This window comes from Caretta caretta, chromosome 9, assembly GCF_965140235.1.
Source record: "Caretta caretta isolate rCarCar2 chromosome 9, rCarCar1.hap1, whole genome shotgun sequence".
Taxonomy (NCBI): domain Eukaryota; kingdom Metazoa; phylum Chordata; order Testudines; family Cheloniidae; genus Caretta; species Caretta caretta.
This window is the reverse complement of record NC_134214.1, coordinates 32365552-32389396: the sequence shown is the minus strand read 5'-3', so window position 1 is coordinate 32389396 and position 23845 is coordinate 32365552. Positions and strand designations below refer to the sequence as shown.

Sequence of the window (23845 nt, the reverse complement as noted above, 5' to 3'; positions counted from 1 at the left end):
AGCCTCATTTCTACATTATGATGTGTGTGGACAAGACCCTGTACCTGCCTGGAGCTCTACTGGCTTCACGTGGCTCCATGCAGGCATAAAGGTCCACCCGCACACATCACACTGCAGAATCAGGGCCTGAATTTAAATATTATATGTAGAATATAATTACAGAAACAGAAAGAAGGACATGATTTAACTGTAACCCAATAATCTACCTTAAGGCATTTCTGAAACACTTAGTTTCTAGGTATTCTTCCTTACATAGATGGATGACAAAAACAACAAATATTTGTTCAGATTAACCTACCTCTTGTTCTTCTTGACTTCCAATGACATCAACAAAAATTCTGCAAATGGTGCAGATATGGGCCTTTCTTACTTGTAAAGCAGATTCATATCCAACTGGAACAAACTTCAGAAAGTACTGAAGTATGTGACACAAAGCAGCTTTCAACTTTTCAGACTTAAGCTGTCTAAGCACATTGGCTTCAAACAGTGCTCGAAGCTTCTCTAACAGCATATTTAGGTAGACAGGTTCAATATTTACATAAGAATCTGCTTCAAAAGGAAATAATGTCCTCACCAAGCGTAAAAGTGGTTCTCCAAAGAGTTCTAATTTTTCAACATCCATTTGGAGTACTGACTGTAAGATTCCAAAAAAGACTGTGAAGAAAATGCCGGCAGGCTGTTCTGGTGGCCCTCCTAATTGGATCAATTTTATTAAAAGGTTCAAGGCTAAAGCTTTAATTTTTGGTCTACCATACTCCAACAGTGAGCAGCCTATCCCCCACAGAATAAGATCCTCTCTTGCAAAAAACACATCAGAAACAATGTCAATCAGAATTGTCATTAATGTAATTTCCAAGCATTCCACATCATGCATGCCCATCAATTGTAACGTGGCCGAGCTTAAATAACCTAGATTTTCATTTGTGTTGCTTAAAAATCTGTTTACCACCACTGGCCAGACTAAGAAGTTCCTCTGAAGCTGCCTCTGTATATTTCTTTCATGCAAGAAAATTAGATCTTGGAAAAGTTGCAGTAAATCTTTTGTCAGCACCTCAAAAACAGCACAGCTTTTCGCTTTAAAAAGAAACAGGAGAGAGCAGATGACGTCACAGATGTTCTTGTGTAACACATGACAGTTTGGAGCTGCAGCAATTCGCAGAAGCCTTGTTATAATCCAATTACTAAATTCTAAATAGAAAAAGAAAAACACACACAGAGGAAATATTGTGATTCATATGCTACAAGATTTACTCTTTAGAGACAACTATGTAAATAATGTTTCACTAATAACTATACTTAACCCTCACAACCCACCAAAGATGAGATGAGTATAGTTGGCCACAGTAAATTGCACTAGGGTAACAAGGACACTTGTCCAAAATATCCATCTCATGCCACAGTCCATGTCTGAGAGCCTTATTTCAGCACAGTTTCCTTCCTTCACTATAGCTACTCTAAGGCCTGGTCTACACTATGAGTTTATGTCGGATTTAGCAGCGTTAAATGGAATTAACCCTGCACCCGTCCACACACTGAAGCCATTTTTTTTTACATAAAGGGCTCTTAAAACCAATTTCTGTACTCCTCCCCAACAAGGAAATTAGCGCTGAAATCGACATCGCCGTTCCGAATTAGGGTTAGTGTGGATGCAATTCAAAGGTATTGGCCTCCAGGTGCTATCCCACAGTGCACCATTGTGACCACTCTGGACAGCACTCTGAACTCTGATGCACTGGCCAGGTGTACAGGAAAAGGCCTGGGAACTTTTGAATCTCATTTCCTGTTTGGCCAGGCGAGCTCATCAGCACAGGCGACCATGCAGAGCTCATCAGCACAGGTGACCATGTAGCCCCAGAATCAAAAAAGAGCTGCAGCATGGACCGAACGGGAGGTACTGGATCTGATCGCTGTATGGGGAGAGGAATCCATGCTATGAGAACTACATTCCAAAAGACGAAATGCCAAAACATTTCAAAAAATCTCCGAGGCCATGATGGACAGAGGTTACAACAGGGACGCAACTCAGTGCCACGTGAAACTTAAGGAGCTCAGACAAGCGTACCAGAAAACCAAAGAATCAAACCCCAGACACGCCACTTCTATGCTGAGCTACATGCAATTCTAGGGGGGGCCGCCACCACTACCCCACCCCTGTCCGTGGACTCCGATGATGGGGTACTCTCAGCCATGCCTGAGGATTTTGCGGACGGGGAAGATGAGGAGGAGGAGGAGGACGACGAGCTTGAGGAGAGCAAACAGCACACCGTTCTCCCCAACAGCCAGGATCTTTTTATTACCCTGACTGAAATACCCTCCCAACCCAACCAAGCCAGAGAAGGGACCTCTGGTGAGTGTACCTTTTAAAATATAATGCATGTCATAAAAGCAAGTGTTTTTTAATGATTAAGTTGCCCTGAGGACTTGGGATGCATTCGTGTCCAGTACAGCTTCTGGAAAAGTCTGTTAACGTGTCTGGGGGTGGAGCAGAAATCCTCCAGGGACATTTCCATGAAGCTCTCCTGGAGGTACTCTAAAAGCCTTTGCAGAAGGTTTTTGGGGAGAGCAGCCTTATTCCATCCTCCATTGTAGGACACTTTACCACGCCATGCTAGTAGCAAGTAATCTGGTATCATTGCATGACAACGCCTGGCAGCGTATGGGCCCGGTGTTTGCTGGCAATCAAGCAACATATGTTCTTTATCTCTCTGTGTTATCCTCAGGAGAGTGATATCATTCATGGTAACCTGGTTGAAATAGGGGAATTTAATTAAGGGGACATTCAGAGGTGGCCGTTCCTACTGGGCTGTTTGCCTGTGGCTGACAAGAAATCCTCCCCGCAGTTAGCCACACGGTTGGGGGGGGGCATTAGCGCTGAGGTGTTCATGTTTGGCTAGCAGGGATCTTCCCTGATACCAGCCACATGGTGCTGTAAGGGGTAAAGCGATCATCCCAGAGAATTGGATGGGGGGGGGGGGGGATTAGTTTGGTTTCTGCTGCTGCACATTAACAGGAAAACCGCAGCACTAAATGGCCAACTCATAGTGCTTTGCTTGGTATGGGAGAGGAGGGTGCTGCTGTTATGAAGGTTGCAGAAGCCGAAGGACTATGGCTTACCGTGGCCGCCTGCAAGCCTAATTCTGCTGCCCGGCACTGCGTGTGTGATCTCTAACACCAAAGCCACAGGCACTCAATATAAGATGCAAAATGTGACCTTGTACCAAAATTATATGTGCTATGTAATGTGAATAGTGTTGTTCACCGTGAAAGAGTACAGCCATTGTTCTGTAAAATGTATCTTTTTAAATACTTCACTCCCTTTTTTTCCTCCAGCAGCTGCAAATGTTTCAAGCCTCCCTTCTCCGTCCCAAAGGTTCTCTCAGACAAGGCAGTGAAAAAAACGCATGCGCGATGAAATGTTCTCTGAGCTCATGCAGTCGTCCGGCACTGACAGAGCTCAGCAGAATGTGTGGAGGGACACAATAGCAGAGTACAGGAAAGCGGGCGATGAACGTGAGGAGAGGTGGCGGCAGGAAGATCAGAGGAGGCATGATGCAACACTGGGGCTACTGAGGGATCAAACGGACATGTTCCGGCACCTGGTGGAGGTTCATGAATGGCAGCAGGATCACAGACTGCCGCTGCAGCCCCTGTTTAACCGCCCTCCCTCCTCCCCAAGTTCCATAGCCTCCTCACCCAGACGCCCAAGAATGCGGGGTGGGGGGGGAGGAGGCTCCGGGCACCCAACCACTCCACTCCAGTGGACAGCCCAAGCAACAGAAGGCTGTCATTCAACAACTTTCGAAGTGGCCTTTTCTCTCACTCCCACCCTCCTCCCACACCCTACCCAGGCTACCTTGTGAGTTATCTCCCTATTTTTATAATCAATTAATAAAGAATACATGTTTTTTAAAGGATAGTGACTTTATTTCCTTTGCAAGCAAGCTGTGATCGAAGGGGGGAGGGCGAGTGGCTCACAGGGAATTTAGAGGAAACCAAGGGGGCGGGTTTTCATCAAGGAGAAACAAACAGAAGTGTCCCACAGTACCCTGGCCAGTCATGAAACTGGTTTTCAAAGCTTCTCTGATGTGCAGCGCTTCCTGCTGTGCTCTTTTAACCGCCCTGGTGTCTGGCTGCGCGTATTCAGCAGCCAGGCAATTTGCCTCAACCTCCCACCCCGCCATAAACATCTCCCCCTTACTTTCACAGAGATTGTGGAGCACACAGCAAGTAGCAATAACAATGGGAATACTGGTTTCACTGAGGTCTGAGCGAGTCAGTAAACTGCGCCAGAGACCCTTTAAACGTCCAAATGCACATTCTACCACCATTCTGCACTTGCTCAGCCTACAGTTGAACAGCTCCTTACTACTGTCCAGGATGCCTGTGTACGGCTTCATGAGCCAGGGCATTAAGGGGTAGGCTGGGTCCCCAAGGATAACTATGGGCATTTCAACATCCCCAACAGTTATTTTCTGGTCTGGGAAGTAAATCCCTTCCTGCAGCCGTTTAAACAGACCAGAGTTCCAGAAGACGCAAGCGTCATGAACCTTTCCTGGCCATCCCACATTGATGTTGGTGAAACGTCCCTTGTGATCCACCAGTGCTTGCAGCTACATTGAAAAGTACCACTTGCGGTTTATGTACTGGCTGCCCTGGTGGTCCAGTGCCAAGATAGGGATACGCGTTCTGTCTTTAGCCCCACCACAGTTAGGGAATCCCATTGCAGCAAAGCCATCTAGTATGATCTGCACATTTCCCAGAGTCACTACCTTTGATAGCAGCAGCTCAATGATTGCGTTGGCTACTTGCAGTAGATTTGACAGTAGATTTGCCCACTCCAAATTGATTACCGACTGACTGGTAGCTGTCTGGCATTGCAAGCTTCCACAGGGCTGTTGCCACTCGCTTGTGAACTGTGAAGGCTGCTTTCATCTTGGTATTCTTGCGCTTCAGGGCAGAGGAAAGCAAGTCACAAAGTTCCATGAAAGTGCCCTTATGCATGCAAAAGTTTTGGAGCCACTGGGAATCATCCCAGACCTGCAACACTATGCGGTCCCACCAGTCTGTGCTGTTTCCCGGGCCCAGAATCGGCGTTCCACTGCATGAGCCTGCCCTAGTAACACCAAGATCTCCAAATTGCTGGGGACCGCGGTTTTAGAGAAATCTGTGTCCACGTCCTCATCACTGCGCTGCCGTCGCCTCCTCGCCTGGTTTTTCAGGTGCTGGTTCCGCATAAACTGCACGACAATGGTCATAACTGCTGCGGTGAGCTGAACGGGCTCCATGCTTGCCGTGCTATGGCGTCTGCTCGGGCAATCCAGGGAAAAGGGCGCGAAATGATTGTCTGCTGTTGCTTTCTCGGAGGGAGTGAGGGTTGACTGACAACATATACCCATAACCACCCGTGACAAATTTTTGGCCCCATCAGGCATTGGGAGTTCAGCCCAGAATTCCAATGGGCAGTGGGGACTGCGGGAACTGTGGGATAGCTACCCACAGTGCACAGCTCGGAATGTCGACGCTTGCCACGGTACTGTGGACGCACACCGCCGATGTGTGTGCTTCATGTGGACGCATGCACTCGACTTTATACAATTTGTTCCCAAAAATTGACTTCTGTAAAATCGGAGTACTTTTGTAGTATAGCCATGGCCTTAGGCCTAAGTTTTCCCTGCTTCCTCTTAGGCAAGTAGCTCTCCTCATTACCCTCACTGCCCGCCAGTTTTCAGCAACTAGCCCACTCTTCAGCACAGAGCTGTTCTTGATTTCATGTAAGGAAATTTCCATCCCTTAGCCTCTGTTGCAACCGCATACTGCCTCCATATTGCTTCTTCCAGGAATGGGGTATTCGCTGAGAAGGATTCAGGAAGAGAAAGTGAATCCCAACTGGAGGAACTGATTTTGGGTCAGGATGCCTGTCTCAATATATGCTCCCAATTGCTGCAGATCCTTCTTCTGTCTCTTTGGCACGCCACCTCTTAGTGTGCTTGCCAAAACCCAAGAAATTACCACATCTTCAGGATGCCTCCCAGATGGGAGCTGGCCAGTGTCTTTATGGACAAGCAACAGTGATGAACAAGAGGGTCAGATTCTGTCCTTGGATATGTATTATGCAATCCACATGCACAGAAATCTAACGCATCATTCATTTAAAACAGGCTATCAAATATTCATTTAATTCACAACATGCAAAACAAGCATGTGGAAGAGAGCAAAAATAGGGCAGCAGATATTTGTGAAATCTGCTGGGTATAATATTGAAATGTAATAGGTTATTTTCAGTGCTTAAGCAAAAATGTTTCAGAAAACTCACCAATGCAACTGCACTCAGTTTCCTGGTGATTTTCACTCACATTTACAAACATAAGGGGGGAAGATTTCATGATGTGTTGAATAAAATCAAGGAGCATCACAGAACTTGGCTGAGAATCAATTTTCTTGACAAGTTCCAAAGCAACTGAAAAGAAAATAAATATTCGCATTACTACTGCACCATAGTAACTTCAAACTTCAAGAAACATTTCCACTATAGGAACTACTGTAGCGCAACACAATATGGATTTTGTATGGCTACAAATCAGGAGAATATTTCATTATTACATGCTCACAATATACATATTCTCAACTGTGGATACTGTATGTCTACCTCAATATATAGAAGAATTAAATTATATAAAAGATATTTGTCTTAATTACTTGTATGGGTACTATCAACGTGTATTAACATGCAATTCTTTTAATACCACCTATATATACCACCAGTAGAAAATGGCAAACAGTAAGACTTGCTGTTTTTCCCGACCCAAACTTGACGAAAGTTAGAGAAATCCAAACAGAAAACACAGTAAAAATTATTCTAAAGCTGGAAGAAATGTAAGACCCCTCTCACCATCCCCACAGCCTGTTGAATCCAATACATTCAATGAAATAATCAAGAAATCCTGGATTATCCCATAGTTAGCTTGCACAACAAACCAAAAACATCTAACCCGTCACTACACCATCTCAGATTTTTCTAAATCCTCATGGTTTATAGAAAAAGATACGGGAGAAGTTATTTATACAAAATTCTCATGATCAGATAGTAATTAAGTTACCAGAGGATTTATGTGATAATGTCCACGTATTCAGAAGCAACATTCAAAGCAGATTGTTTTTTACTAGTAGAAAAATAGTGAGATAAAATAGAAGATCTTAATCACCTCATGCATCTCAAGAAATAACAAACACATAATAGTGTATGTTACATATGTGCATGTTACTTACATGACTAGTTCATTAAGTAAAGAGCCATATCTAATCTACTGGATGAGATCATATCCCTGAAAGAATCTATTATTACATATCTATTTGTATATTTGCAGAAAAGTTGTTATATAAGTACAAGACAAAGGGGATGCATGTATTCCAGAAACAGCAGAGCTTTGTTAATTCACAGACAACTAGAAGCTCCACTATGAATTAACAAGTATTAACATTTATTATAACAGTCATCTAAAATTAAAAAATTAACTACAAATATTGACATAAGAACTCAATCCTGCAAATCCTTTTTATGTGAGTAGGGTCCTACCAATTTCACAGCCGTGAAAAACATGTCATGGACCATGAAATCATCCCTTCCCCTTGCCGATGGGAGCCCAGGGCTCCTAGCCAATAGTCCAGACACACTGGGGAGGGACAGGAGTTGCCCTTCCCTGGCATGGCTGCTCTTGGTGGGGAGATCACACCCATCTCCAAAGGCAACACAGAAATGAGGATGGTACACCCTCACTCCTGCATTGCAGCAGCCTGAGAGTTGGGCTCCAGGCTTCCGTGCTCCCCACCCCCACGTGGCTCCTGCTGCAGCTCCGAGCGCCAAGCTCTGGGCTTCCTCCCCAAGCAGCTCCTACCAGGCTGCAGGTTCCTGCTCCTGGTAGCTGCCGCTGGGGCAGCCCAGGCTCTGGGGTTCTGCACCCCCACCTTGCAGCTCCAGGCACTGAGCTTCCTCTTCTGGCAGCTCGGGCTCAGGGCTTCCACCCCTCTCCCCCGCACCAGCCGGGGCTCGGGGCTACCACCCCCCTGCAGCTGAAGCAGCCAAACTCTGGACTTCTGCCACTTCAGCCAGAGCTCGGGGCAGCCTGGGCTCGGGGCTTCTGCCCCCCAGCCACGGCTCAGGGCAGTCTGGGCTCAAGGCTTCAGCCCTGAAGCTGCAGCTCAGGGCTCCTTCCCCCAGTGCTCCTGATGGGACTCGGGGTGACCCAGTTGGAGCTTCCACCCTAGGGCTTCTTCTGGGGCACCTATTTTTCTGGGGGGGGCGGGGCTCCCAAATTGGCCAGGGGCCCCTACCTTAATCTGTCACTGGCTTGGACTAGCAGTTAGGAGGCCCCAGCTGGGGTGCTCCTAGCAGCATGGGGGAGATCCTACCCACTTCCACCTCCAAGAACCTCCTGTAACTGCAGGAAGCTCAGAGATTGCAGCCTAGGCAGCACAGAAGTGAGGGTGGCAATCTTAGGACCCACCACAACAACTTTGCAACCCCCCCCCCCCCCGCCCCATGATCCCATTTTGGGTCAGGACCCCCACAGTCACAACAGCATGAAATTTCAGATGTAAACATCTGAAATCATGAAACTGACCAATTTTAAAACCCTCTGGCCATGAAATTGACCAGAATGGACCATGAATTTGGTATGGTACTACTCACCTGCAAGTAAGGGTTTTCAGGTTCTGAACCTCAAAAGTACATTTTACTATACAGAACCCTGCATATTTAATGCATCATAATAGCTGTTTATTTATTCTGACAATTACAGTTTAGGTTTAAATATACTATTTTATATTATACTAGTAAGTACTTTGTTATATATTTTACAAAAATAATTAAATCAAGACAACATGACACCTTGTTCTGTTACTAAATGTTTGTTGAAGTGAGGGGAAGAGAGTACCAAGTTTTTGATAAGAATGTACAAAATGCAGATTAGCAGGGTTCTACAGTATTTGAAGGAAAGGGATATGCCACTAAAAACCTGCTTTACTTACCAACATCTACATCTGTAAGTATTCTGCCAATGAACTGGCAGAGAATTTGTCTTGGCTTCTGCACAACAGTATTATATTCCTCCGGACTGGCACTAAATTAAAAATAAAGCTAGTTATAAAATGTATATTACCACCTGAATACTTTTTCATCTTAAAGTTAAAAAGACCAGTTATTTAAATTGTCTGAGCAATACAATATTATACATCGAATTTCAAATTTGGCATTGGTTCCTTCTAAAAGTCTAAAATCAGAAAAGGTTGTACTATGTATGAGAGAAGCAGGATTGTCACAGCTACTGCACTGGGATGCAGCAAATCTGGTTTCTATTCCTGGCTTTCCCACAGTCTTGTCATGTAACTTAGAACAATTTAACATCACTGCATCTTAATTGTCCTCGCTGTATAATGGTACTAATAGTACTTTCCTACTTCATAGCATTGTTGTGAGGATAAATCATTAGCATTTCTGAGGTGCTAAGATATTGCAGTGAGTGAGCATCGTAGATAAACCTATAAACAAACAAGTGGTCCACAAAGCCTTGCAGAGTTAAACAGCACAAAGACAAAGTTAATAATAAAGCAGTAGCAGAGAGACAGTCAGAGGTTGACACTAAAAAGGGCTTCGTAGATTTTAGAATAGGAGGAGAGTAGATGAGGCCAGAGAGGACTGTGCCTGGAGTCAACCATCATGATGAGGGATTTTTTGCACTAGCTGTTTCAAATAACATGTAAAGTGTTATTTCTAGTTGGTTTTAATAGCACGGCATGTAAATCATCATCACAGCCTGGGGACCCAGCTGCCACTGCAATATAAGGAAGCTATGCTACGGCTCTGCTATAATGCTGGTCTCGGGACCAGCGCTGACAACCAAGCGTTTGCTAAGTGGGTTTTCACGGGACATGGCGGAGCTCCAGCAGGCGCAGCCGCGGGCTCCTGCCTCTGAGAGGAGCGGGGAAAGGCGGTGTCTGTGCGGGGTCGCTGCAGACCTACCTGCCCAGCTCCCTGAGGGCTGGGATCATAGAGGCCAGCTCCAACCCCTGCTCGGCCATTGCGGCGAGCCAGCCCCGGCCCCAGCGGCAGCAGCCCCGCTGGTTGGAAAACGCCGCCACTAGTGCTGCTCTCTGAGGAGGGAGAGAGAGAGCGCTAGACGGTGCCCGGCTAGGCTCAAAACGACTCAGTCAGTTCCTAGCAGGCCGTAGAGTAAACGCGTTCTCCTTCCTCCTTACTCCCTGGTAGAGGCTGGTCTATTGCTCTGACGCGCCGCACGCACAGCTTTGCCTCAGCTAAGAGCAATACATGAGAGAAATCAGTGAAGAATGTATTCACCACAGACTTTGAGGGCTGAACAGGAAACACTTTTTAACAAATACATAATTAATCTACTGCTGATAATTCACTACAGATCAGCAATGTGCTGGCTGCAGGTGTTGTACATTCAGGGTTTAAAAGTGAAAATGCAGAAATAGCATAGTCTCTAGACAGTTTTCAGAGGAACAGCCGTGTTAGTCTGTATTCGCAAAAAGAAAAGGAGTACTTGTGGCACCTTAGAGACTAAATAAATTGGTTAGTCTCTAAGGTGCCACAAGTACTCCTTTTCTTTTTTCTCTAGACAGTTTGTTCACCCCAGTTGAGCAAATCAGCATACCGGCAAGTATGCAGGGATCTTAGTATCTTTTATTGCTACGGGGATGACAGCGCCCCAGTTTCTCTGTCTCAAATACACTGAATGTAGTGGCAATCTTCTTTTTCATTCACTCCAATATTGTACAGAAAATATTTGAAGCCATTCAATCCAGAGAATAGATTTACAAGTACTGTGTATTTATTCACCTGATTTAAAACTCAAGCAGTTTTTTCAATACCAAATTTTAATTACCCTACAGAGATTTATCACTGCCAACAGCAACCTACCAACTTTTCAGGGATCACGTGTGTAAAACAAAAAGAGGGAGGGAAAACGGTCACAAGAGAAATAGGAATGCAGGAAGTTCATCATGAGATGGAAATCATATTTTGTAATCATCAATAACATTTTTCTGCTTCGTGAGCTATTTTTTCCCCGTTGGTGTCTAGTAATGAAAGGGGTCTGAGGTAAATTTGGCTCTACAATTAGATCTCGTGGATAATTATGCAGAGAAAGTTCCTTCAAGTCACCAGCAGACTCACAGCACAGCGCAAGTCCGAGGCGCTCCCCTGGAGATTTAAGCGGGAGGAAAAGTTCTCAGACTCACGGTTGGTTTTAGGCGTGTGAGCAGCAGGGTAGTAGCCTAGACGTCAGATTTAAGGGGTCGCTGAACCGTGGGTTCCTCAGTGCAAGCTGACCAGTATGGGACGCCCTGGCCCAGGATTATTTTTGTTTGATCATCTCGCTATTCTTCACTACACCGGAGCGAGGATACGCAAAACCGAGCGAGGCTCTTATTCGGGAGGCAGCCAGCCCGCTCCTCCTGCTCCCTGCCCGGAATGGGGGTCGTGGACTCTGCCCTGCATCATCCCATGTTAATACATTTTTTTGTCAAGAGAGTTTTAAAGCAGTGAATTCTGTTGCCCTATGATGCCCCTGCGCTAAGAAAATGACACCCTCCGGGTTACCTCACGAATTCCCAGCAAGAGCAGGGCCCCTGGTTTCCCCCTCTATCTCTCTCCTCAAGGGCAGGGATTCCTAGTACCCACCCCACCATCTCCCAACGACTATTTAATTCCTTCAGCCACAGGACTATCTAATGAAGACACTGGACACGGACACCTTGGTAGTGCCACTCAGTCAAGCCCAGCCCTCTGGAGGGAGCTCGCCACTCGGAGCCGAGCCCCACTCCAGGGACGCAGTAGGATTGGCCTCTGCAGCTGCCTGTCCAGCGGATGTTCGGTGGCTCCTGGCAGCAGGTGTCTAGTTCGCATCAAGTATTGTAGCAGCGGCTGGAGCAGGAGCAGGAGCAGGAGCTGATACAAGACCAGCAGCAGGTAAAGGGGTCTGGACAAACCCTTGTGTTAAATGTGCCCTCCAGCCACCTTTTGGAGGGAGAGGGGGTGGGTTTCCTTGGCTTTGCTGACAAGATGCATTTACTGCGGTTCCCAGAATATCTCCGGCACTGATCAACTTTACGCTTTTTACAATTCATTCTAGCCAGCCAGCTGCTGCTCTCATTGGGAGAGTTATATTCAATATATTTTAAAACACTCAGGTTATTTTTAAATTTTCATTTTAATCATTTTAAACAAACAGACTTTAACACATAAAGTAAGAAAAACAGAATAAAAGCCCCCAAAAGGCGCTCTCAACAAGTTGATCATGAGGAGCTAGACCGATCAGATCTCACCTTGACAACCTGCTTCCTCACACCAGACACCAAATTAAAGGTATATTTTAATAGAGTGAATAGGTTATGATGGAGCATAAGGAGCTCTGATGAATCATATATTGCCCTACATAGTGAGTCTGCAGGATATGGAAACAAAGAACGAGTTTTCTCAGTGTGTGAGTCTAAATGTAGATATTAATAGCCAGGAGACTAGGCAAGAGGAGATTGTAGTTTTGATTTTGCTTTTCTAACTGGGACATACTGTCTTTATTGTATTTGTTTTCAATCATATGAACGTCTTGCTTGCATTGTTTATGGTGTTGTATGTAATCACAGGCTGAAATAAAACCCTTTTTGTGGGTTCTGTTTCTGGTGCCACTTTCCCAGCTCTGAATGTTGAATGTTGCATATAAAACAGACAAGGAAATGAAATGGATGTGTCTGTGTCCCAATTTCTGAATCATTTTAAATGAATTCTCTTCAGGAAGTTGTTGGGAGTTCGCTTTTCATTCATAACTGATCACACTCCTCCCCCCCCCTTACATGACATATATACAGCTAAATTTAAATATCTGTCTGCTTGATCTACCCTTTCAAGATCAAAGCCCTATTTGATATGATAGGAAGGAACTGGGATATTTCAGGAGACTTTCAAACACACAATTGTATTTAATCTTTATTTTTTAAAATTATTTATTGCAGTATTGGCTGCTAGTTGAACATATATACTAACCCCTTTGAGTGTCATTCCCAATGTGCAGTCAGAAGCCCTAAGCTTTGCCTGGTGCCTGCCATGTGGCATCAAATTTTGGGATGAAAAGACCAGAGATCAGATTAAACTAGGGATCCAATTTGCAATTTTCTAGTAGGTATATACATATCTGCAGAATTTAAGCTTTAATTTAAAAACCAATTGTCCAACCCTTCGGGTTGTGAAGATAACCTTCCAAATATGAACTGATGCAGCACTGTTTTCCTGAGTCTTCAGCTAAGCAGAAACAATAGAAAAAAATGTGAACTGCACTATTTGTGTTAACTTTGTACACAGTGGCAGTTCAAATGTCAACATTATTAACTGTTTAATTGCTGGTAATTTTAGGGAAAACATCTAGTTATTTTGGGACTGTAGGACCAATGTGGGTAGAGTATTAGCATTTTTTTAATTCCAATCGCAAGCCCAGAGAGGGTGTATAGCACACATTTATTAGGCCATAGGGCACATAAGAGCACCACTAGGACACAGAAGTGCTTAAATAAGTATTTTTCCTTACAAGCCTCCTAGTCCAGCAGTGAAATCACAATAATGCATTTATGACATATATTTCTATAACATTTCACTGTGTCATAAATTCAGGATTATATATAATTTCATTTTAATATAGAGCCAGCTACGAGCATATGCCAATTATGTCAGTATGTGACACTCCTGCTGTTTGTGTGAGTGCCTCTTCTATGAAGTGGCCTCACTCAACAGTCCACCACAACCAAGTGCCCTGACAAAATATGAAAAATTAATTGTGGGATCCTAAGTTTCTCCCACTTGTCAAAGCTATCCCTGCTACTTCCTTCCAAGTGATGTAACCTTATTGCCAAATCTCCCTGTGCCTGCCCTGCCCTATTGCTAAAACTCTCCAATATTCCCCTTATGGCAAGAAACCTTGACCTGCTCCATACTCAAATCCCAATGTGCTATGTGGGCTATGGAAATCTTCGAGAGCAGTGTTACTCAAAGTGGTGGTCCGCGGACCCGTGCCAATCAGCGAGCCATCGGCTGCCGGTCTGCGCGCACATTGGAAAAAAAATTGCCGGTCCCCCACATCAGATAGCTTGAGAAGCACTGTTCTAGAGGCTCTCTATGGCTTACATTTTACAGGCCCCACAAAACCCAGAACCATCCCTGTTTCAGTATCCATTAACAAAGACCAGACAGACAATAAATGGCTCAGTAACTTTTTTTTTTTTGCAAGGATCACTTCTTCTATCTCCCTCTGCTGCCTTTCTCATTTTCTTCTGAAGTCCCAGCAAACTCCTAATTAGCATTTGATTTTGTATATTAATAGACTTCTATTGTAAGAAACACAATCCTTAGATAAGGAAATATGTGTCTCCCACCTACTGTCTGGAGAAGTTTGTCTCAAGACATGACGGATCTCCCTTTAACTACAAGGCCTTAAGAACATAATTTACAATATGTATATACATATCTTCCTACACACTATCTGCACATACATCTCACAATTATTATCATGACCAGTGTGACACAGACTTTCATTAGAGGCCTTACATGACATTCCTTGGCAGACTAGTATGTAGACACGAGGCCTTGTAACACTTATGTACCTCTGAACCCTCTCCCAGTTGGTACAAAGAGGTCCCTGGGTCACAACCATGTCACTGACTCACCTGAGCCAGGGGGCATCTTGAGAAATGAGCTTGCCTAATTTTCAGGAGCCCAGTTAATGTCTAACTCAGGATAAGCCACCTAAGCCTTATTCTCCACAAAATAAATCATAAGTCTCTCATTGACCTAAACAAAAAGTACACTCAGAATTAGTCTCTGACAGGCCTGACTTCACACAGAATTGACCTTTAATAGAAGCAGACAGCCTTTTTTATCTGGCCTGATGGGCCCTGGTTGGCCTCTGCCTGCTTTTAGTCCTTCTAGATGCAGGACGACTAAGTAGTTCTTGTTCCTCCAGCAGCTGACCCAAGGCAAAGCCTGAAGGGCCAAATTCACTGCCCATCTCTTCTTAAAGGGCCACTTCTGAGGGCAGGGACACTAAGGCAGTCAGGTCTTTGGCAGGAGGCACAGAATGCCTGGTATACTCCATCATAAACCAATGCACAATGCAGCTGCTGTGCTGGCATTTGCTGCATTAGGGAATGTTGACCCAGTGGAGGATGGCATGATGGTCAGACTTGCTCAGAGCAAGGGCAGTCAGGTTGGTGGAATGAATACCTGGGCCTTATAGATACCAATTTTATGTGAGAGCAAGGTTCTGATTATAATTTATCAGTTGTATAGGGCTACAAATACACCTGATAGCCATGTGTTTACCTGAAGGTTTATTTCCAGGTATGGTCATGAAGGTTTGCACTCACCTATCTGACAGAATGGATGATTGCCATGTACTTTATACTGTTTCCTGTACATCATAAAACTAGAATGGAATGGCACAAGTTAAAATGAAAGTAAAATCCAGTCCTTAAAATGAATCCAAGAATTGTAATATTAGTTTGATTACCAAAAATAGAATAAGAAATAAATAAAAATTGATTAGAAGAAAAGATTTTAAAATAAAACATAAGGTAAGGATTGAAAACTAACTGGCCACTAAAAAGCAAATGGGTAGAAATTCAACTATATGACAAAATCTGTTACAATAGATAGAGCAAGGAAACAAAATATAACACATCACAAACAAAAATGTTTCTTGTCTCTTTTGTTTTAGATCTATATGTTATCTATATAAGCCCTGCAAACACGTATGCTTTAGCTTAATTTAACTTACATGAGAAGTCCCACTGATTTAAATGAGTTTACTCACAGTGTAAATTTAAGCATATGTGTAACTGTCTGCATGATTAGTAAATTATTTGGGGTTGGGATTGGTCTTGCATATTTGTAAAGCATCTAACACCTTTTTGGGTGCTATAAAAATTGAATTCTGCCAAGCCTATTTATATTTTTATTTTTCATATATGTAATTTTGCTGGATAATATCAATGCTTCACAGATGCTGGAAATTATGGAGGTAGGTCTGGAAAATTATTAAATAACAGTAGATATTGAGATTTAAAAAGTTAGAGATTCATAAACTGTCAATGTCATATGTCAAAATATGCAAAATAAATGTGCTTAAATCAACAAATTATACCTGTTTTTACAATTAATTGAATTGGAAGGGTGGATTTTATGTTCCCAGAGCTTCTGCATTCCACCAGCATAAAATCAAAAATACATGGGCTTTGTGTGTATGGAACAGATTTCATTTCATACAAAAGTTTGCACCTATATCCTTATGTTTAGCACCCATTTCACATGCCAATAGCATCCAGGACCTGCCTTTTTATACCAGTGACTAATTAAAGAGAATATTTTCATAGCACTCAGAAAGACATGTGGTATACTTATGGCAGAAATTCTTCACATTCTTGGGGGTAATTGTTGCTGTGAGAAACCAAGCAGTCATTGGATCTAAAACTGATCAACACAATGGCACTGGATGATACCTGTGATAGGATCTGATTATAGAATAATCACAGTAGCTAAGGAGCCCATGTATCCTGACATCTACTAGGAAGCAATACATTCTACATGCAGTACTAAAAAAAGAAATCTGGCCAAGCCAACACCATGACTTTTGGGTATAGAGGATTTGCGGAGGTTTGTCAACCATGTCCTATAGAATGTCATAACACCAATCCATTTCAGCCTCAAAGTTCAAGCACTTGAGTAATGTTCATCACTTATTATGGTATGGAAAAGGATATTTAAAAAAAAACTAATGTTAGTTAGATGGAATTATATAAATAAGGAGTTCTGGTTATTAATATAAAAGACACCACCACCTTTGAAATCTATATGATGACTACAAGTCTTAGTAGTCTTCCATGTCCGATTTTATTGGGAAACCATTTCGACTTTATTGGAGCTATTCATGTTAAAAAAAGGGGGAGGGAGGGCAGCAGAATCAAACATTTAATAAAGGGGACTCCTCTTCTGCTCTCCCATGTATGTGTGATATAATTACTAGTTACATGATTTAATCTTTGGTTCATTGACCCATTAGATTATACTGACCTTTTGAATGTTTTCCATTTAATCAGAATGGGTGTAGACACCCATGTACCAGCAATCATCTTATTATACTATGTTTGTTTTTCATACTACTAAATATAAAAAAATGGATGTGTTCCTGTTTTTTTTTAGACTCTGAATTATTCTAGTTAGATGTTTCTAAAAGGAATAAAGATGATGCATTATAACAGCTCATCAGAGAGATTACAGTAGATTCATTTACAACATCACTAAGCCTCAGGGATAAATTATTTATAAAGGAAAAGAAATGTGTATATGCTGGTGGGGAGGTGATTATCATCTTTCTTCTGGTGTTCTCTTGTGCATGTTCCCTTATCAGTAACAGGTATTAGCCAAAGCAATCTGCTCAGGTATCAAAGTTAGTGTAGGTTTCAGAGTAACAGCCGTGTTAGTCTGTATTCGCAAAAAGAAAAGGAGTACTTGTGGCACCTTAGAGACTAACCAATTTATTTGAGCATAAGCTTTCGTGAGCTACAGCTCACTTAAAATTAGCTAACCTTTTTCTCCTACTATAGTCATTGGTAAATTTCAGTCTGCATTTATGAACCACCCTCTGGTAACACCTCTGACATGAGATAAAAGCTGACTTACCAGGCCTTATATGAACAGGAAGATTTTATTTGCTTGAATGCTAATTTAAAGGATTTGTCACAGTATGAGCTGCAGGATTGAGTTGTTTTTGATAAGTAGATTTCAGATAGTTAGTAGGGACTTTGATCTGTATTATGTGTTACAACTCTCCTTAGCTAGGCAGCTGCATAGTACAAATTATTTTTGCAAAAAGCACAAGTCTTCCTTTTCTAAACAGGTTTAACAAAAAAAATTCTCAGTACATTCAATGTTAATAAATGCTCTAAATAAAACCGTGCTTATTCAGTACAGTGGTACAAATTGCTAGCCAAATTCTTTCTTCATTTCTTCTTTGCAATTCAAATCTGGCACAGTGCAATTAAACTACTACTCTAAATTGTACTTAAAATGTATGATTTTTCTTTGTGAGGAAAAATGGTTTCTGGATTTTCTTGGCAGATTCTTTTCCCATAATTATCATTTGACTGACTGATTTTGCCCCCTCCCCACGCCCCCACAGTGTACAGTTGGTGAAAGCCTCATTACACTGAGAAATGTTCCATCCCTCCCTCCCACTGAGATGGCTTACAGACGTTATCCTGCATATTTTAATTTTCTTAGTAGACTTGGTATCTTTCTGAGCCCTTCTAGCTCCTCTTTGAACCTGAGCTTTCCTCTGGTACATATTTATTCAAAAGAGATTTTTGTTTATGCCACAAAGGCCAATTAGTACTCTAAACAAAAACAGTTCATTGTTCCTACCCAGGCCCTGAATGATATTATCTTCAACTCTAGGGTACTATTTTGAAAAAATCAATTTTTTTTGTTAATCCACATTTTTTGCGTTCCTCTTTTAAATTTTTCTGTATTAGCCTTCTGAATTTCTATTTACTTAAGGGCATTTCTGTGTCAATATTTCAATTTCTTACAGTATTTGTACGTGCTTTATCTGCTATTTCATTCCCTGTTATCCTAATATGCACTGAGATCCCAGCTAATTCTACACATATCCCCAGCTGCACTAACTCTGTTATTAGAAATATAATTTCATTGATTAAATCACTACTCCATAGTGAGACACCCTTTTAATCACCATAAGGCCTGAAATTGAATTTTTTTTTAAAAAGACTGACACTGCTGGGCATACACATCCAGCTCCAGTTTAGTGCTAGCATAATTGCTACTAGTTTGGCTGTCATGACAGCTACAAAATTGGATATTCTTTTAGATGTACTAATTCAAAATTTTGGTATGCAATATGCCATACTTTTTCTGCTTTTTCTTTTTCGGACCCACCTGTATATATTAGACAAAACTGACTCCACTTTTCATCTATATACTGATAGATTGAAGGAGCATTTTGACAGTGACCCCGGTAATGTGTCTTTCTGTAATGTATTAAGCCAGGTATTGCTTTCTTTTACAGTAGTATGACCTTTGTAATGATTGCTGTGTGTGGCTGACTCCACTGGCTGCTGCCTTCAGCCCCAACGAAGTATCCATGGGGCCGTTGCCACTGGAGGTGGCTGCTTGTAGAAGCAGCATATCTTTGGTGACACACCAGACTAATGATAGGTATCCCTTGCTTTCTGATACGCCTGCCTCAGCACTTTGATCTTAGCATGTCCCTTTTGTTCTGGGGCTTTAAAGGGGGAGGGGTGCATGCCTGTGTACCTGGCTGCAGGGCAGCAGAGTTCAAACTGGTGACTAGAGCGGTCATGATGGGCATTGTGGGACACCTCCTGGAGGCCACTTAGGGTGACGTAAACAAGGCAATGTCTACACTGACACTGCGTCGCTCTGACTTTGTCACAAAAAGCTCTATGCCTCCCATCCAGGTGGTTTAATTATGTTGGCATGGCAGGAGAGTTAAATTGATGGGAGGAGCATTGCAGAGTGTACACCTCCACTATTTTGTTGATGAAAGCTAACTTCTGTAGACAAAACTCTGTAATGTAGATATGACCTAAGTATTACTTCCTCAGGTAGAATCCCTGCCTTAAATGTAATCAGCACTGCTGTTGATGGCTTGCTTTCTCCTCCTTGTTTACTAGTTAGTTAGTTGCTAACTTCCTAACCCTTTATCTTTTCCTGTGCTTTCAGTTATCTCACAGATCGGCAACCTTTGGCCCATCAGAGAAATCCGCTGGCGGGCCTGGATGGTTTGTTTACCTGCAGCGTCCGCAGGTTCGGCTGATGGCTGCTCCCACTGGCCACGGTTCACCGTTCCAGGCCAATGGGGGCTGCCGGAAGTGGCGTGGGCTGAGGGATGTGCTGGCCGCCACTTCCCGCAGCCCCCATTGGCCTGGAACGGTGGACCGGGGCCAGTGGGAGCTGCCATCAGCCGAACCTGCGGACGCTGCAGGTAAACAAACCATCCAGGCCGGCCAGCGGATTTCCCTGATGGGCCACGTGCCAAAGGTTGCCGATCCCTAAATTATCTCATAACTAATCAGTTCTAATGGCACTCCCTATATTACTCCCTTTGTTTCAGTCAAATACCTTGGTATCTGGCAAATTATTTTAACTTCCCTAGCATTTATTCTCTTTATTTTTAAATTCAACTAAAAGATCCGCATCTTGCAATCTCTTGGTTATTACTATATCCCCTATGTTTTTTTTAATCCACTCAGCTATTTTCACAGGGTTAACACCACCTAATCTTATTTCTTTGGCTAGGGATTGTGCAATTATAACATTTTCATTTGTTTCCTTCCTAAACTTTGCTTTTTTTGCTGATATCATCATCATCTGATTCGGCTTCTACTCTATTCTTCCCCTCCCCACCACTTTGTATCCATTCTCCCTCTCTAATAGACTCTCTTTCAGTTTCCAGAGTGACTTAATTTGGGGTCAGAAAGTCTTCCATCTCTCTCAGCTGTACCCCAGCCTTTTCAGCCACCTGCCAGCACATTAAACTTAGCCTCTTCTGCTCTGAACTTCCTCTGTTTATAGTAACCCACCAGTTCCTTTCCCAACTGGGACTCATGTTCATTTAAGTCTGGCCCACGCTGCAGGTGCAGCCAGATAGCAAATTGGATAAGCAGGCCCATATTAACCCATTCAGGACCTGCGTGGGGTACACACACCATCATACAGTGCTGCTCCTGATATCATGCAAAATAGTCAGGAGAGAGTAATATGAGGTCCTCCTTCCCTCAAGGGGCTCACTGTGCAGTTTCTGCAGTGCTCATAGTCCTTGCCAGCACGGGACTGATTTCAGAAGCTGGAGTTAAGATTCCAACAACCAGCACAGGATTTGGTCTTTGATGTTATATTTTGTCTGCAGTTCTTTATTTAGCATTACTATTTTCTAACTGGATAAATATGGAGATAAGAGAAATAAAGGATAATTCAGTTTTAGTCATCACCATCTGTAATAGTAATTTGGCTGTACTGATCAAAAATTATTCTCTATGGCTCTGGCCCCAGTCCAGCAAAGCACATAGATAGCTTTAAGCCTGTATGCAGTTCCATTAAAGTCAATGGGACCACTTATGCGGTTAAAGTTACACATGATTAAGAGACTTACTAAACTGGGGCCTACAACCAAGTTCTTGAAGCTGATGTATTTGATCCTCTCTTATTTTGAGAAATGTGTGTTCAGTTTTAAGGATCAGACCAGAAGAGATTTCTTTTTCTCACAATTTTCAAAATAATGTCATGCCTTTCTTAGTGCCACTTGGATGCGGGTAAATACTTTGTGAGAGTACCTACCACCCAGATACTATGGTTCTATAAACGCCTTGGATAAAACCAAATACAACTTGACTGACATTAGCCTAAAGTGCTATGTAGATCCTGCTATGCCCTTGCACAATGGAAATTTTGCTTCTCTGCATGTGGAGCACATCAAAACTCATCATGAAAGGATTCTACTTAAATGAAAAGTCTGGAAAATATTTCATTCACTTGTTGTTACATTTATTCATACTTTCAAAATGACATACTTTCTGTTAACAAACACAGTTATAAAACAAGACCAGAGATTATTGACAGCAAATTAAGAACAGATTACATAGCATTAAAGTCTACCCTAAATTACAATCACACAACTTCACTGAAGTTAATGAATCTTAGATTGTGAAGGTGAGAGCAGATTTAGCCCTCTGTGGTACACTGTAACATGTTTGATCAACACAACCATCATGAAAAGGGTGCAGAGTGACTTAAAACTTCTTGATCTTGAAGTTCATATATTATTAAATGTTAGTAGAAAAATGTTCCTAGTGTCCTCTTTCACATCTAGCACAGACTGTTAGCAAAACTTATATTACATGTGTTGGTCATCTAACTAAAATGTATATCCAGATATTGATTAAAGTGCAAAGGAGAGCAACAGAACTAATCTGAGGTATGGTTGGTCTGCTTTGCATTGAGGAAAGACTCCATGGCAGTGGCCACACTGGACTTTGTCCCCTAAAACTTTCCAATGTTGCCACCAGCAGTGTCTCTCCCCTGGTAGGAGGAAAGGCAGGACATTTTCAGGAAGTCTATTGTAGACAAGGCCCATGAGTTAAATGTGTTTACCCTTCAGCATAGGATACTTAGAGAATTAATAGATTTTAAGGTCAGAAAGGACCATTATGGTTCCTGCATCAAATGCATAATCACAGAATCATAGAAATGTAGGGCTGAAAAGGACCTCAAGAGGACATCTAGTACAGCCCTTTGTGTTAAAGCAGGACCAAGTATACCTAGATCATCCCTGACAGTTGTTTGTCTAACCTGTTCTTTAAAACCTATAATAATGCGGATTCCACAACCTCCCTCAGAAGCCAATTCCAGTGGTAAACTATCCTTATAGTTAGAAAGATTTCCCAAATAACTAATATCTGGTTGAGCTAGAGCAGATCTTTCAGAAAGATATCCAGTCTTGATTTAAAGACTTCAGGTAGTAGAGAAATCCAACACATCCCTAGGTAAGTTGTTCCAATGGTTAACGATCCTCATTGTAAAAAAATGCACCTTATTTCTAATGTATGTATTTGAAAATATGCTGTGTGAGAACCGCATTTGACTACAGCCAAGTTTCAGCTGTATTTAAGTATACTTTTTAAATTCAGTTATAAGCCCTAATTTAAAACTAAACTCTTTTCTGGGTCTTATTTAGTGGTGTATATTAGTAAATGTATCAGATTTCCATCACATATCCCATTTTGTCAGAGGTTTAAAATTTAGCTGTAATATTTTTCTATAGGCTGAAACTTGCCATTAAAGCATGATATAGGCAACTCAGACTGAAGACTAAAAGTCTGTTGTGAATTGGTGCAGTCAGCCAACAGTTAATTGTTTTGCATATTATTCCTTTCCTGTAAGTGCAGTCCTCCCATAATGTCAATACTATTATAGTAAAAAACCCAAAACACAACAAAAAGCCAAACAAATAAAAAACAGCAAACAAAAATTCAAAAACAAAACCAACTTGAGCTTTTGCCTGCATGTGCTGTAAATAGATTAAGATATTCTCTCTTGTAAAACATATATACAAAGGGAAATGCAACAGCTTCTTTGTATCAAGGCTTTTAAAAAGTGATCCCAAATTATGTTTAGGATTCCTGAGGTCATTATTTATATTTCCCCTAAGAACACCTCAGTTCTTCCCTCTCACTCTCAAAGCTCCCAGATCACAGCAGCCCTCAATTTGGCCAGGGAGGGCTGAACACAGCTCTCTCCTAAATCCCTCAAAGCTGCTCTGAATAAAGGCCAGTGGGGACAACTTGAGAGCAACACAAGAGCTTACTACCTCTGTGACTCAACATGGTGTCAGTGCAAAGCTACCACTATCTGCTAGGCCAGCCTAAGAGAGTTCCTGAGATCAAAATTCAGGACAGCCAGTCCCCCAAGTGGCAATCAAACATGCTACCACTTGATGACTGTCACCTGTCAATTTCCTTTTTAATAAGATTGTACTTGACAGCCTCACCATTTCTGTGCTTTGAGATGATATTAGTGAAAATGGCTTAGAAATAAATACACAGAGTTGTGTTGCATCATAGAATTCCCTCCAATAAATATTTATGATGGTGATTTACCTATGAAACACACTACTGTGTCTTTTTGGTTATTCCCTGTATAAGTGGCCACTGTGTTTTTTAGTAAGCAAATGAATTAAAATCAAGGTATTAC

The 23845-nt window shown here is 42.4% G+C and overlaps 2 protein-coding genes across 6 annotated transcripts in view; one reads left to right on the top strand and one right to left on the bottom strand.

Annotated features, from left to right (window-relative positions):
* ATR (ATR checkpoint kinase) overlaps nt 1-10218 on the bottom strand; it is an 81908-nt gene extending 71690 nt beyond the window's left edge. The window contains exons 1-4 of one of the 4 annotated variants that reach the window (XM_048864294.2): nt 10016-10218; nt 9025-9116; nt 6314-6457; nt 299-1188 (exon numbers count right to left, since the gene is read on the bottom strand). In XM_048864294.2, the coding sequence (XP_048720251.2) occupies nt 299-1188; nt 6314-6457; nt 9025-9116; nt 10016-10074 (1185 nt within the window). In that variant the 5' untranslated portion in view covers nt 10075-10218. Of the gene's footprint in view, nt 1-298; nt 1189-6313; nt 6458-9024; nt 9117-10015 lie in introns of those variants that run through there. The other 3 variants (XM_048864292.2, XM_048864293.2, XM_075132198.1) reach the window with 3 other exon arrangements.
* Nucleotides 10219-11670: 1452 nt separating this feature from the next.
* PLS1 (plastin 1) overlaps nt 11671-23845 on the top strand; it is a 90857-nt gene continuing 78682 nt past the window's right edge. Inside the window, exons 1-2 of one of the 2 annotated variants that reach the window (XM_048864708.2) lie at nt 11671-11986; nt 16062-16079. The gene's annotated coding sequence lies outside the window, so the exon portion shown is untranslated. The remainder of the gene's footprint in view (nt 11987-16061; nt 16080-23845) is intronic. The other variant, XM_048864706.2, reaches the window with a different exon arrangement.